Raw genomic sequence first — 16,119 nt, 5'->3', positions numbered from 1 at the left:
GTATAAAGATGGAAATTCTACTGAGAGGGCATTACTGTGCTTGTTCCAGTCTATAAAGTAATCTAAGGCAGTCATATATTGAAAATCCGTCAGCTTAGCAACAGCCTATATTTAATGTATGGCCCGCAGTCTACTCGTCATTGAATATTGGTTTAATAACATCATTTTCAGGAAGTGTATGTGCAATCTCCACTCCTGATGTGCTGATATGACTTATGAAGAAGAAAAAACTGCCAGAGAGGACCCACATGTCTTTTAGACATTGATGAATTACTTGGGTTTAAGTCAAAACTGAGAATTTTCTGGGTAGAAATAAGTATTGATTACATCTCTGACCTGTCAGAAATGCAGATGTTAATATCAAAGGTGGATAAGCTTTCTTTATATGAGCATTTCTTTTCACTGAAGCCAGCTTCCATGCTACATGTGTGAAACGTTGTTTTATATGACGTGATCTGTCAAAATGTGTCTTCATCACCGAAGCTGAAACTGGAGAGAGGAGCTCTTATGATGAAGTAATTCACAAATATTTACTATATATGTAGTCACCACCACCCAGTGAGAATAATCAGTTCCACTGGCATCCAGGATGCTGCACCCTCCAAAAACAAACACACACACACATAGACAAACTGTGATTGAGGAAGCAGTGTTGTGTTGATGATGAAGACAGCAGGTCACACATTGAGGCTTTCTGCTTCAGTGACTCTAGTACAGAGATTTATTCTCCTGCACCTCTTAAAAAAAAATCTCAACTGATGAGTACAGTCAGAAATTTGTGAATAATTTATGTTGTGTGTCTGAGTATCTATGTGTTTGCATGTTTGACTATCTGTGCCTGCACATATGTATGAAGCGAAAGCCTACTCTTCCACTGTGTTCTAATTATCCCCCAATAAGGAGCTCCAGTACCACTCCCCAGGAGCAGTTAAAGAGTCTAATGATCAACCATAATGCTGCTGTTAAAGAGCCTAGCTCACAATAAAATACTGTAATTTCTCTTCTGTCTCTCATAATAGGCTGAATTAATGCCAATGTGCTGCTCATAGGAGTGTTTGGATTAGAGAGAGACAGACAGATGGAAAGAAAAAGCAAGATCAAGAGAGATCAAGAGAGAGGATGAAAGTTGGATAGAGAGGGACACAGACTCCTCACCCCAGACAGCTTTAATAAAAGAGAAATATGTCCTTGCCTTGGTGCTTTTACAGGGGTCAACTACAAATGCTTTGGATACTCACGTTTTCATTACCTCACATACACAGTGAGTGCCAGAGTGTCCGGAATTAGAAATGCACACATACTAAGTGGGATTCTTAAAGGACACAGCTTAAAAGTCCATGACCCTTGATTGTACTTTTTGTGTAAAAATATAATTTAAATTCAGTTCAGTATCAATTAACTGAATGATAAAACGGAACCTGACACTACATATCTGCTTCCAAATTATTGTAATTTTAAGTATGTCATACAGGTACTTACCCCTGAATGGTGAATATGTAGAAAGTGCCTGTTTTTTAGTGTTTTGGATTGAATAAGTCAGTTTTAAGGAATGAAAAACATTAACTTATATGTGGAAAAACATGACTTTGATAATGCTTACACTGTGACAAGAAACACAGGCAGTAACAGTAATCTTTTTTCACTCCTATTAACAGTTATACTTCATAATCTCAATGATTAAATTAAAATATTTTTTAAAAATGAGGTAGGACAAATCCAGGCTGACATACTTCGGCCTATTTGAAAATGCCTATAAACATGTCCTTTTTGTTTTCATCCTCATCTATTTGTATGTCTTTCTTTAAGGTTATTGGGTTCTGCATGTTTTCTTTCTGTCCACGCTGTAGGATGTGGTGGTTGTAGGAGAAGAAAATTTCACCACACCATGCTATATCCAAATGGATGACGAGGCCTGCCACATCCTGACAGAGACGCTGGGCACCTACTGCCTTGTGGGCCAGTCTCTTAGCGCTGCCACCACCAAACGCCTCAAACTAGCCATCTTTGGCCCTGTCACCTGCCCTGCCATGGAGTACCACATCAGAGTCTACTGCCTGGATGACACACAGGACGCTCTCAAAGTAAATATGCACTATGTTTCGTGTGTGTATTCATTCTTTTGTCTCTTTTGTATATTTGCAAGAGGTTGTGTGGCACACATTTAATTCTGTTTGTAAGCATTAATGGTGTTTATTGGTTTGTCATCTTGACTTGCTAAAGTGTGTGTGTGTGTGTGTGTGTAGGCAATGCTAGCAGATGAGGTGTGGGAGGCCGAATGAGAAATCTTTGTGTTGGTGTGTGTCACAATAAAGGAAGACAAGCGCTTGCATTTGAAAAGCGTCACTGTTCCTAGAAAGATGTAGCTGCTGCGCCAACACAAAATAAGCCACATTTATCCTGGTGCCCTACTATTGTCTGCTCTCCACACTTCTGTTTAACACCACCATCTACCTACATAGAGGAAATATAAGGAAAGATTATTATACTGTGCAGGGATATTGAAAATGGTTATTAGGTTTGGGAATGGGTAATGAGAAGCGATAGTGATCCTGCTGCAAGGACACTAAAGTTGATTTCAGATGGAAGGTCTAGATGCCAGGTTTATAAAATCCTGAGGGATTATGTTGAGTATACTATCGAAAAGAAACTTTTCATTTGTAAATTTCCATTACAGCATTTGCAGGAACTTACTGTAGCACAGGTTACAGCGACAGTTTGTACTGCAGCAGCACAAAAGTAGTCTCATTTAAAAACATATTTTGAGATCAGTATTTATGGTTTCATACACTAATCAACTGTGTTTTTGTATTTAGGAAGTCCTACAGATGGAGAAGCAGATGGGTGGGAAGTTGTTGGATGAACCAAAGACTCTCAACTTTAAAGACAGCACCCACAACCTGAGACTTTCCATCCACGATGTCCCCCACACATTGTGGAAGAGCAAACTACTAGCCAAGTACCAGGTAAAGCGGTTTACAGCCTTTGAGAAAAACGCCTTAAACAGTGTCCCACACCTTTTAGTAACATCCTCTGTTTTCAACATATAATTGCAGGAGCTTTCCTTTCAGCTAGTGTGGAGTGGTTCACAGAGGAACCTCCACTGTTGCTTTACCTTGGAGCGGTTCTCTGCCAGCACAGTGGACCTGGCTTGTAAGATATGTGTGCGCCAAGTGGAAGGAGAAGGACAGATTTTTCAGCTGGACACTACACTGTCAGAGGTTGGTCTGAAGTCTTCTGTTTAATTTATAACAGCTTGAAATAAGCGTTCCCCTCATTTAGACGTGACCAATGCGCCACAACACTTTTTAAACAGTTTATATTTAAACGCTCTTGTGAATTTTGCCTTCAGGGATAATGCATTTCCTCCACTACTCCATTCTTGTCTGTCTTTGGGAGAGATATTCCTGTTTCCTATTCAGTCTGTTTACAGTGTTCACAAAGACTGACAGGGTGGACGAGAGGGAATCTTGTCCCTGCAGCCTTCATATAGTCCTGCTCATGACAAGCCAATGCAGAGCAGGGGGAATAATCACCCTCCAGTCGTGCTACACTTGCTTCACAAAGGCCATCTGGCCAGGAGAATAGAGCTTGAGGGATGGGTTAGCGCTCAGGCTTTGTGCTCAGTGATGAGATGAATTACAGCACATGCAGTGCAGAGCTCTGTCCCTGCCTGGCCTTGGTTAATTTGTCTCTGGTTCTTGTTCTTGTCTCTGTAGCCAGACTTCCAGCACTTAATCCTCCAGATGTGATACAACGGAAAATCATTCAGCTTGTGTCAAAAAATAATGTCAATGTAATATGATTTATAATTTTTTTTTTTTTAGGATGCAGAACCAAAAATCTTCTGTTCTACATTTGAGCTATATTATGTTTCACTGTGTTATTATTGTAGTGTTATTGTACGTCATTCAAATACATCATCTAAATACAATGAAAAATATGTCATTTAAATACTAAAATACTATAAATTATGTCCCAGCAGCCTCACAAATAGAAACCACTTCAGTCTCTCTCTCTCTCTCTCTCTCTCTCTCTCTCTCTCTCTCTCTCTCTCTCTCTCTCTCTCTCTCTCTCTGCAGGATTCCCAGAGTATTGACACTTCTCTGCTGGACCCTGCCAGTAACATCACCACACTGGTGGGGCCCAATGCCTTCCGCATCCCGGTCTCCATCCGACAGAAGTTGTGTGGCAGCCTCGATGCACCGCAGACAAGGGGCAATGACTGGAGGATGTTGGCCCACAAACTTAACCTTGACAGGTGTGTAGCAGCCCAAGAGAGAAAAGGAGTGAGATGGTGAGTCAGGTTTAGTTGTCACAGTCTTGCCACAGGAACAGGCTGTCACCAGGCTTTGCTGTCATTAGGCTTATCCAAGAGTGAATGAAAAAGATAAAGTAAAAGAGATGCAAGAGAAAAACAGAAGCAGCCCCTTCTTGAAAAGTTGTGATTTCAACCGCTGAAGCATTTTTCAGTTACAAGGAAACAGTAATCGTCATTGTCATTGTTCTTTTGGATTTGTGATAAGAATTTGTCAAATTGAGATAAACTGAAGCAGACTGAACTGAGACAGACAGAGAAAGACAGAGATGCTCCTCTTTTCAAAACACCACCCATGTGTCTTTGATATGACTGTGATGAAGGCACAGTGCGTATCCATTTATAAGGTACCAGCTCAGCAGGGCGGCCTTATCATAGGCAGCAGCTGCAGACGGATGAGACCACTGACAGAGTATGGCATGCAGGGAGGACAGTGCAGGGGACAGACTTGAACCAACCATTTACACTACACAGAGATGACACATAGAGAGCAGTAGTTTATATATACTGCTCATTATTTTCCATTTTAATCTTTGCAAATAAAAAATGTGTTTTTGAATATCAAAAACACATGAAAAATTAGCTTTTGTTTGTTTTTACTGTGAAACGGCAGAATCAGCAACTCATTTGCCTTTTCTTGCCACTTTTAATTTTATATAAATAAGTTTTTATTTCTGTCTGTCTGAGGAGGACCTAATTTAGTGTAAACTACAAAAAGCTGCACCTTCTCTCAGTTGCACATGAAACCCAGATGAAAGTCTATACAAACCCAATAGCTCCTTTAAAAAAAAAAAAAAAACAGCCCAAGTAATTAGGGGGAAAAAGAGAAAAAAAAGAATATATAATAAATTAATATAGATATAAATATGTGCTGAAAATTATCCTTTACTATAGTATGTCGTACATTTTTTGCCTTAGTATACTATGACAACATGGCCACACTGTGAAGATTGTAAATAAAAAAGAGACTGGAATGATTAAGTCTAAAAACACCTATACAGATAGTGGAGCTGAACTTCCTCTGTTTTGTCACATTGATTTTTTTTTTTTTTTTTTTTTTTAGATATCTTAACTACTTTGCCACCAAATCCAGTCCCACGGGAGTGATCCTGGACTTGTGGGAGGCCCAGCATTTTCCTGATGGGAACCTCAGTCGCCTTGCCCAGGTGCTGGAGGAGATGGGACGCCATGACAGCCTTGTTCCTGCAGCCACTGAACACTGACACCTGCCCACCAGGGAGTGTGACATTCCAGGGAGGGAGAAGACATAAAAAGAAAAGAAGAGATAGACTGGGATGCCCAAAAGCAGGAGTCATTTGGCATTGCTGTGAGAAATGCATGTACACCTTCACAGATGCAGTGTGCGTGTGTACACTCAAAGTAAGAAGATAGACACAGCTAGGTCTACTCAGCCATGACCTAGTTAAACATTGGCAACAAAGGGTCTAAAAACTTGGATGGTAAACAAGATTCTCTGCCAGTCATTTCTCACTGGCTGTTCCTTTCTCTCGCTCTCTGGTACAACGACTTGATATTTTTGGCTCTAGTTTCCTTGGAAACAGCTGTCTGGTTAGTTGGATGGACTGCGCGAGTATGTGTATCAGGCCCTTGCCATAAATGACAGTTTGGAGAGAGACACACTATCAGAGGTCAAGAGATTCAAGGAACGACGTTTGGATGAGAGAAAACAACTCAGTCTCCAGAATCAGTCTCCATAGAAACTCCATGGATGAGTATGTGTTCCATAATAACATAGTATTTAATAATATCCCTATTTATACATATCTTCTTTTTGTGTTTTATGCTGCCATTTAGGGAATACTTTGCTGTGTCCTCTCACGTTTTTTTCTTTTATGTTTGATTGTATTATAGCACCTCCTGGTGGTCTCTTGCAGTAATGACTCATTTTGTCAGCCACATTTACATGTACAGAAGGAAATCACTGACCATTTTACAGTTTTAGCATTGCTGCAATAGCAACTATTAATATTTTTTATTCATTTTGTGCATAATTATCCATTGCCAGTTATGTCCACTTCTTTTTACATGATATTATAAGAATTGTTGATGTTGCATTGGTTATAATTTTTTACTTTTTTTGCATGTTGTTTTTTTTTTTTTTTTTTTTTTTTTTTTTTTTTTATGAGGTTAATTCCACCTGCCTATTATCTCTATAAAAGGGGGCCATCAATATTATTTTCCCAAACTGACTAAAATTCATGACTGGTGCTGGTGATTTATTGAGGAGGCCAGGCAGAGAGGACAGGTAGATACTGTAGAAAAGGGAATGAAATAAGTATATTTTTGTAGGACCAATGCAACTGAATACAACTGCTTTGTACCAAATAACTGACATACAGTGTATGATGTTAAATTTAATTTAATAAACCTAGTGATCATCTAAATATCAAATGCCATTTCAAAAAGTGTTCTGAACTGAATGACATTCGTTTGTAATGTCGGAGGAGATTTTAACTAAGACTTCTGTGTTTGTACATTAATGACAGAAGCCATTGATGTTATGACTCTGACTGTGCATAAAATTTTGTGATAGTTGTAAATCCAACATTCCTTTGATGCAGCAGCACTTGTGACTGTTCAAGTGTTGGTTGGTTTTTGATTTTTTTTTTTTTTTAATCGCAGTTGTCCCAGTTTTTGTAAAGCTGTCTATGCAAACTTTGCATCTCTAAAACAATCTTCACATTCTCGGTGGGCTAGCCTTTGCATCGTCTAGCTGTTCTTCAGCTTCATGAATATTGTGTATAGTGGGAATGTAGATTGTCCTTTTCTGGCACTCATGATGTTCCTCTCATCCGCTTGCATTTCATCTGTTAAGTCACTGTACAAAGTGTAAGAAAGAATTTTTAAAACTAATAAATTATATTTATAAGCAACATTGAAAAAGGAGCGTGAAGTGCTTTTTTGTTTAAGTCGTGATCTGAAGAGATGACAAATGTAGGTTTGATACTTGTATCTTTGAAGTGCCATGATAGCTTAGGGGTTACAATGGTGCACAATAAACTCAAGCACAGGCCCTGTGCAATACTGGTTCAAATCCAGCCCCATCCCTTCCAAGTTGTCATCCCTGCTCCACTGCCTCTGCAGGTCCTGCCCACCCTGCCATGTGGGGTTGATAAAGACACAAAAGGGAAATACAAGCAATAGACAGATCTTCAAGGTGTGTTATTTTAATAGGGAATGTAATCCAGATCCATTCATAGATTCTCATAATCACTTATGTACAGATTAACTAAGGCACAAGCCATAGCGATAGAGTGGATGGGAAATATAGTTTTTTACATAGATAAATCATCAAAAAACATTTAAACATTGAGCAAGGTAATAATAGATTTCAGCTCAGGTATTGAATGAAATTTGAGTGGAAAAAAGACTGAGGGAATACAGGTTCAGCTTTGGAAGTAAAAGACAACCAAAGTTTACAAATCCATTGGTGACAGTTTTAGCCAAAGATCTTATTTTTTATATTGAAATAAAATGTATGTTGAAATAAGGTACATAGAAATCTATTATTATTGGAAATGCTGATCGTAAATCCAACATTTCTTTGGATGGAATTAACAGTGAATGAGAAAATTGTCTAGTTTGCTGTGATATTACAGCATGCAGAGACTGAATCAGGGAAAAAAAAGGCAGCTGTGAAAGTACAAAAGACTGAACATGGAATACTGCTCTATGGCTTTTTAAATGCAGATCAGGAGTTTCCTCTGTATAAAGAAATGACCAGAGGGATTTTAGTCCTTTTCGCCTGAAAGGCTTCCTGTCTGCTTGCCCACCTGGACAATCCAGACCTGACAAACACTCAGCTTTCACAGAAAGCAAAATCTGAACACTTGGTCTGAGGCAGATGTGGCTCAGACAGTGGGAGGTCAGATCTCCCCTGACGTAATAAATCTTCTGCCTCTCATTTTTCTGGCTCCCTGTCGAACATTATCTTCATCACTCATCCTCCCTGTCGGTTTCCTTTGTCCTTTCATCCACAGTCTTTTTTTCCCTTTCGTCCATAGGCCAGTGTAAGTGGCACCGTGCCAGTGGAAGTGACAAGTCACTGAGTGATGAGATCATCTCGCTCCGTTATCTGTCACATTTTGATGTCTTGGGACTCCAACATCTTCGCCAGGGTCTTCTTCACCCTCAAGGCTGTGAGGCGTGAGGCCGGATTGTGAGCCCAGCACTCTGACATCAGTTTTCCAATCTGTCGTAGGCACTGAAGAACCATGTTTAAAATATAAAGTATTTACCTTTAACATAGGTACGGCATATACACACAGAGCTTTTTATAAAAGGAGTTTGTGAGTTGTAAACAGTAGCGAAAATCATTTGAAATACCTCATCACTGCCCCAGTTATTAGCAAATGAAGGTCTTTGTTTCTTAATGCAGACAACTTCTCTCATGTCCTCATAGGAGGGATCAGTGGGCACAAGGTCATGATAGGGCAGCTGATGCTCTTCCACAATACCTGTAGGAAAAAGATGTGTGGGATTGTCAAGAAAACACCTAGACATATACAGATCATTTTTTAAATGAAAATAAAAGTACTGAGCTTTTTTCTGACCTCCAGAGATGCATCGTCGTGCCATCTCCCAAACAATCAGGCCAAAGCTATACATGTCAGCCATTATAAAAGACTGGAAGTAGTTCCTGTTCAGGGTCTCATCCAGAACTTCAGGTGGCATGTAGCGCTTTGTACCAACTCGTAGGTTGGGAGGGATATCCACCTCATTGGTGTCACTGAGACAAGGAGTTCATGACAGAAACGGGTTAAAGATATTTCTGCATGTTTCAGAAAACGTCCACATTATTCCTAAAACAAAGATGATTGCTTAAAAGGAAAAAAAATCCTATTTTTTACCTGTTAAACTTTACAGCCAACCCAAGGTCTGCTATGCAGCAAAATCCGTTCTTTTTAACCAGAATGTTTTTACTCTTCAGGTCTCTGTGAGCGATCGCTGGTTTGCCCTGTGTGCCATAGATCTCAGTGTGCAGGTGACAGAGGCCTGATATGGAGGAGTAGGCCAGTTTTAGCAGAGCCTTGATGTCCAAGGTGTTGGACTTGAGGTAGTCATATAAAGATCCATTCTCATGGTAGTCTGTGATCAGATAGAGCTGAGTCCATGAGCCAGTTCCTTTAATGTCTGCTGCTATGAATCCTGCGGGTTGGAAAGTGGGGATGATAGAATTGAAAAATGCATAAGCCCATAAAAAAATAGTACACATGAATTTGGTCACTTCTGGGAAAATTGCACATGGGGTTTGTCCTAAACATTTTAGCTTATATTAAATGGAATTAGTGTTCAGTTTGACTTTTATAAAATATACTCACTCTTTACACACACACACACACACACACACACACACACACACACACACACACACACACACACACACTCACACAAATCAGCCTTTGTTTGTATTCATTTTCACTTACCGAGTATATTGTCATGCCTCATAAGGAAGGTTTGATATATTTCGGTTTCTCTGAACCAGCTCTCTTCCTCTGTAGTGAAGAAAACTTTGACAGCCACTCTCTCTCCTCTCCATCTGCCCATCCAGACTTCTCCATATCGCCCTTTTCCAATCTGCTTAACCATCTGAATCTGCTTGGCGATTGTGCGCTGCACCTGACAACAGATTATTATTAAAACATGGTTTTATTTAGCCATTTTCCCTTTTGCACTTTTAACGCATTTTAGAAAAGTGGATCATCATAATTACGGTCACTTATGAACTTCTTCAAAATGTCTTTTCAACCTTATCACCTACTCACAGCTGAAATTTTAAGACAATGCATTGATTTATTACAATTATTTGGACTGGGGTGGGGAGCGAATGCCAAGGGAGAAGTGCATGGCTGTTTTCTTACCAGTAGAGGGAGCCCTGAACCAGAGCCGGACCCAATGCTGCGGGAATGCTCTATCAGGTCTTTCAGAGACTCTCCAGGGGGGATGAAGGCCTCATCCTGCTCCAGATCGATACTATGGCGTGGCCGTGACTCTTGGCGTTTATATCTGGGACAGGTACAGTGTTTACTAAATGTGTAGGAGGAAGTGTGAATTACTTAAGAGATCTACTGTCTATCATCTTTAAGTTTCCTTACCTGAAGTAGCAGAAGATGAGGATCAGACCAAGAATGACACTGCAGACTATGACTGAAATGAAGAGAGCCATGTACTGGATATTGCTCTCCACATAATCTGGGAAATGTGAAAATATCAATTACATACTTTTATTAGTTTACCAGCTGCAAAAGTGAATAATCTTGGATGAGAAGGAAAGACAATAGAATTTGATATGTTGAACAGATGCTTTGTTCACTGTTATCAACTCCAAGATCTTCCTAATTTTTATTGGCAGGGACAACACACACACACACACACACACACACACACACACACGCACACACACACAGTGTGATCGATCACATCCCCTTCCTGAATCCCACATATCAGGTGTCACACTGACATCGCAACAGAAACCCCTGAGGCCTAAAGCAGCTCTGGGACTCTAGCCTTTCTGCTGTGCTCCTGTCACTCAGACACAAAGGGGAGACTTCACTGTGTTCAAACATTACAAAAGAGTAGTGGACAAAGAAAAACTGCACAGACAGCAAAGTCACGTATGAACTTCTTGTAAGAAGTAAAGAATAATTCCACGTGTACTTTTTGGGAAAACAACAGTTAAGGTGCTACCAAAACTGTTCCCTAAATTGACAAATCATTTTGTCTCCATTTGCTTGAAGGTCAGAACAAAGCGTGCAAGCCTGTGTAAAAGCCTAATGGTGACTGAGTGCAACAGACTGGGAGCAAGAGAGAAAGAAAGAATGTGTGTGTGTTGGTGTGCTGCAGAGTGACAGATGGACAGATATCTCACATCCGTCCCGAGGCAAGAAACTCAAGCAGGCCCTGGGGAGAGGCTGTCCTTTTCATTAGAGGGTGAGAGAACAAGCTAAGCCTGGAGGCTCTGTATCACCTGCCTCTGCCTCTCCCTCTGTATCACCTCCCTCCCTCCCACCCTCCCTCTCCCTCTCCCTCTCGCTCTGTATCACCTCCCGCCCGCCAGCCCTCTCCCCCCCCTCCCCTCGGAGCAGCATGTGCCACTTCACTCCAGCACCACACTGTGGTTTGTAACAGTTTAAACTGTCACTACCCATCCCTGCCCAGCATGGTCTGAATGAACCCATTCTGAAGGTACTCACGCTTTAAAGTGGGACTGGGAGAGAACTTCAATGTGTGAACAAAAACGTCTGTGTGGTTGTGTGTTTGTCTTACCTGATGTCATGAGCGGAGGAAGAGTAGGGTGCAAGTCCCTGTTGCAATAGTCCTGATCCCTGCAACACTCAATAGCTCTTCTCCTCAGTGGTTTTCCTATGTCCTATCACACACACACACACACACACACACACACACACACACACATAAACTGTGAATTTCTACACACTAATGAAGGCACAAATAAATATTGACATACTTTATAAGAACATTTTACACTTTATGTCATAATAGCAGGGCTGCACAATTCCAATTTCAACAGTTCTCCTAAAGAGCTGCAGTGAGTCAAGCTCATATGGAATTAACAATGGCTCGTGAAGAAGGAGACGCATAAGGCATTCATCCCTGTAGAAATACAAACTTACGTTGCACTGGAAGTCAGAGCCAACCAAGCACCCTGCAGTGTGTACAGCCAGACCCCCTTCCTCCTCCTCCTCCACCATGGTAAAGCAATAACCATACGTTCTACCGAAACACAGACACACTGTCATCATAGTAAAACAGTAAACAGTGCCTGGCATTATCATCATCATCTTCATCATCATGATTATCATCATCACCATCAGTGTTGGGATTTGGCTATGACAGCATTTTGCTGAAACAGAATTTTGTGCAGAATCTTCTTACTGAGTCTAAATCTTCCTAAAAACCCTTACCCTAGCTCTTTTCCTTTAAATATTACAAGACAAGCTCTAAAACTGTAACTGCAAGAAATGAAACTCAAACATTTTTAACAGACTATAAAACTAAACCAAGCTTAATGGATCAATATGCATGAACTATTGGTGAGGCCATACAAGCATGTGGAGAAGTGCTAATGAAGACAAAAAACAAAAAGAACCAGCCATCAGATCAGTCTCTCTACTACAAAGGCCTCAGTGATAGCAACTGTGACCAAGCTGTGCCTAAAAGAGGCTTAAGTAAACATTTGTGCACTTCTGATCAAGTAATTAGAGGTCACTCAGAAAATTACTTTGGATAAATACTTGTGTTGGCTTTTAAGAGCCTTCATAGAGAGAGTTATTTTTATTCTCTGAAGTGTGGGCATGCAAGATTCTGTGTTCCACCGTACTTGCAAGCATTGTTGATGTCATCATCGCAGTGGGGGTAGCAGTGACACCAAACCATGCTCTCAGCTGGAACCTCGGCTGTGGTGCTGTTCTTCTGCCTCATTCTCTGCGACCCCCCCTTCGATCCGTTCTTCTGCAGCATAGTGTCCAACAAGTTGGCTGAGAGGGAGACAAAAGAGGTGGGGGGTGTTAGCACCAGAGAAGATCAAAAAATCTGGGCACTTTAAGGACACACAACTTGAAAAATAAAAGATGGAGTAAATCCAAAGATCCTACTCAATTTCCAGTCATTTCAAATGGCTTTTGAATCATATACTGTACCATATGTAAAAAATGAAGCAGAGTTCTGCATATCTTGGCATTGTTACCATGGCAAATGCAATCCAGAAAGTGTGAATATGTGCTGCTGAAAACAACCCTGCTGCTCTAGACTAGGCTCAATGCATCTGCTTGAAGCCTTCAAGAAGAAAGTGATCTTCGCACAGTTTTTGGCACCGTTAACAGACACCACTTATTGTGTTGTCATAATTAAAATAAGGTAATTATGGGTGCATAGGTTACTGGTAGCTAGATACCGTATATATGAAAGTGAGTGTTTATATTCTAAGAGGAGGAAAAACATTTCCACTAGGCAATGAGTTACAGTACCAAAACACAAGGCAAGCCCAGTACAGAAGATATTAACAAGCAGAAGGATAAATCTTGTTACTCTGGACCTGCTCATCATTTAAAGTGTTAACTTCTGAATTAATCCAAGAACATGCTTTCAACAAAAAGGACATCAATTTGTAGTGGCTAAGCGGTTTTGATTGTCAGTCAGAAGTAATGTGCTATTTATCAAGTCAAATTTTACTTTACAATACTAAACTACTACAAACTACTGATCTAATCTTTCATTGCAAAGATTTAATCTTTCATTGCATGTTTAGACTTAAACATTATTGTTTAAATACAATTAGCTTTTTAGCTATTTCCAGTACTAATCAAACTTTGCAAACAGGACAATCCATGACACATCTGAGAGGAAAATAATATGTATAATCACTGATTTTTTCCATTTATAAATGTATTGGTATGTGATTTTAAAAGTCAGATACTGCTTAGATGAAATACTTATATGTTATCTCCCAAAAATGACTGAATAGCAAAAAATATGGAGTTTGAATAGTAAATTGGAAAAATCTGGAATATTAATGTTTTAATGAATAATATATCCCAAAAGAAATAATTAATAACCACTGATAAGCATTTAATACTATATAAATACATAACTTTTTATTTGTAGTAGTTTGACAATAGACTACCTGTGGTAGCTGGATAATGTCAATATGCTTTGCGTTAAAGTTTCCACACAATCCAATAACAAAAACTAAAGATTTCATCATACTGCAGTTGTTTTCAAATGCGACATTTAATTGAACTGAACTGGTGTGGAAAAAAAAAATGTCTTCAATGAATAGGCTACTTCCCGTCTAAGTTTTTGTTGGCAAAACAGGGTTTTGGACAAAGAAAAAACATAATAAATAATGGGCTGGCAAATATTCTTGGGCGGCCATTCACAGAGATGCAAAGCCCACCCAAGTAAAGTCAATGTAATGTTTTGTTGAACAGTTTTTTTTATTCCTTAAGAATTTTTTTCTTATTATGCTACATTTTTTAATTCTTACTATCAAGTAACTGAGGGTGAAGACTTTATCAGTGGAGAATAAAATGAGTTCTGACAGCAGCTCATCCCTGAAGACCTCTGCGGTCAGAAAGATGTACACCGTCGTGCTATATGAGATGAATGTCGTCTTCTCACTTCTCATCCGCCTCCTCCTCGCTCTCTTTCTTCCCTCTTCTACTCTCTTTATTACACTAACTGTACATTATATAAATAACAGTATAACCAAGACGTTTTCTTGCACCGAGTTATTTGGAACAGCGAGAGTCCCAAGCTATAAACTACAAAGCCAAGACTTGACAGATGTCAAGAATAATACACATAGACACATCAGGTCCAATCATCAATCAAATCCAACAACAACTTCCTTCTACTACAGAATGGTCTAATTATAACAGGTGTAATTAGATCTAAGCTGTCCCGCAAAAGAACTGGAAGCCAACCAGCCATTGAAAAGGGGCTGTGAGTAATCCTCCAGAGGATTACGTGTTGAAAAGGCTGAAGCAGAGTGTGGCACAGTACAAACATGTGGTACTCTGTGTCCTTTCAACCTAATCTGTGTTGCTGTTTCTGTCAGAGGGGAAGTTTCTGGAGGTGTTTGGATCCCCCCCCTCCACACTGGCCTTGGTTTGTCTATCACATCTGCTCAGTTGGTATGCAAAAAAAAAAAAAAAAAAAAAAAAACACACACACACACACACAAGATGGGAATGTATTGTGAATTTGAATTTGTCAAGCTTTCAGATACATGCTGTCCATGTCAGCTATGTTTTAATTAAACTTCGACAATGTAGTTAGTATAACATGAAAGGAATAATGTGCTTTGGGGACATTAGAATTTAGTCAATTACAGTCAAAATTAGATATTGGACAAAGAAAATGGACTTTTGGCTTTCTACAAACTTCCCATCAGTCATAGGAATGAGAAAAACAAAGAGTTTGATTTTTATATCGTGTATTGTTTTCTCATCACAAAATTTACAACTACATTAGCAAGGACATAAATGGCTTTGTCCAATGAGTATTAAACTGCTGGCAGAGGATCTGTGTTCTGCATGTACAATCTGTGGTCATTTTTCTTTAGGTAAGATTAGACTGTGCTGCTGTCAAAGAGGGTTTTGTCCATGCAGAGAGAGTTTGTTATGGTTGGTATATATGACCAGGTTAAACACAGTGTTACTCTGTGTTCAACAGACTATTAAATAAGTCATAGGGTATAAAATCAGTAGGCATCTCTTAAAGTTTCATACAAGTTCTACTAACATGAAAAGCTTTTCTTCCTAAAATAAAACACACAAAAAACACCTAATGTGCTTTGTTTCTTATGCTGACATGGTCCTGCAAGTAGATATGGCCATAACATGACTTGATTTGGGGATATAACAGATCAACTTATTTCGAGTAGTTCATTTGCACAATATTGCACATACTTGTTTTTTTCCTTTCTCCTCGTCTTACATACATACATACAACAAACACACTTGCTGTGTCAGCTACAGGGCACGCTCAAGGTCACCCCGAAACCTGATCAACATCCCCCACACATTCCACAGGCTGCTCCTCAGACTAGACACACACACGCACACAGTCATGTTTCCTTCAGGGGACATTACACTGACTTACATTGATTTCCTGTATACTTACTCTAACTCTAGCCATATCCACCACTTGCCTAATATTAACCAGTAAACTAAACCTAATTTCTAAATTCAGTGATTTTTATGGTGGGAACCAGAACAACAAGGAAGGCAGTGTGTCCACAAAACAGATACACTATACGCAGA

At 39.7% G+C, this 16,119-nt stretch overlaps 2 protein-coding genes across 4 annotated transcripts in view; one reads left to right on the top strand and one right to left on the bottom strand.

Annotated features, from left to right (window-relative positions):
* The window catches only part of unc5cb (unc-5 netrin receptor Cb), a 100,908-nt gene extending 94,501 nt beyond the window's left edge, over positions 1-6,407 (top strand). The window contains exons 13-17 of the mRNA XM_026297400.1: positions 1,848-2,081; positions 2,814-2,963; positions 3,054-3,218; positions 4,080-4,258; positions 5,379-6,407. Of these exons, the coding sequence (XP_026153185.1) occupies positions 1,848-2,081; positions 2,814-2,963; positions 3,054-3,218; positions 4,080-4,258; positions 5,379-5,538 (888 nt within the window). The 3' untranslated portion in view covers positions 5,539-6,407. The remainder of the gene's footprint in view (positions 1-1,847; positions 2,082-2,813; positions 2,964-3,053; positions 3,219-4,079; positions 4,259-5,378) is intronic.
* A 1,080-nt stretch (positions 6,408-7,487) lies between these two features.
* Positions 7,488-16,119, bottom strand: part of bmpr1bb (bone morphogenetic protein receptor, type IBb) — a 40,126-nt gene continuing 31,494 nt past the window's right edge. For all 3 annotated transcript variants that reach the window (XM_026298090.2, XM_026298091.2, XM_026298092.2), the window contains 10 exons: positions 12,675-12,831; positions 11,968-12,067; positions 11,603-11,705; positions 10,432-10,528; positions 10,198-10,342; positions 9,763-9,955; positions 9,187-9,484; positions 8,890-9,065; positions 8,663-8,793; positions 7,488-8,540 (listed from right to left, as the gene is read on the bottom strand). In XM_026298090.2, the coding sequence (XP_026153875.1) occupies positions 8,415-8,540; positions 8,663-8,793; positions 8,890-9,065; positions 9,187-9,484; positions 9,763-9,955; positions 10,198-10,342; positions 10,432-10,528; positions 11,603-11,705; positions 11,968-12,067; positions 12,675-12,831 (1,526 nt within the window). In that variant the 3' untranslated portion in view covers positions 7,488-8,414. The remainder of the gene's footprint in view (positions 8,541-8,662; positions 8,794-8,889; positions 9,066-9,186; positions 9,485-9,762; positions 9,956-10,197; positions 10,343-10,431; positions 10,529-11,602; positions 11,706-11,967; positions 12,068-12,674; positions 12,832-16,119) is intronic.

This window comes from Mastacembelus armatus, chromosome 12 (assembly GCF_900324485.2).
Source record: "Mastacembelus armatus chromosome 12, fMasArm1.2, whole genome shotgun sequence".
NCBI classification, from domain to species: Eukaryota; Metazoa; Chordata; class Actinopteri; order Synbranchiformes; family Mastacembelidae; genus Mastacembelus; species Mastacembelus armatus.
Note: the sequence above shows the minus strand (reverse complement) of the source record. Positions and strands in the feature narration are given on the sequence as shown.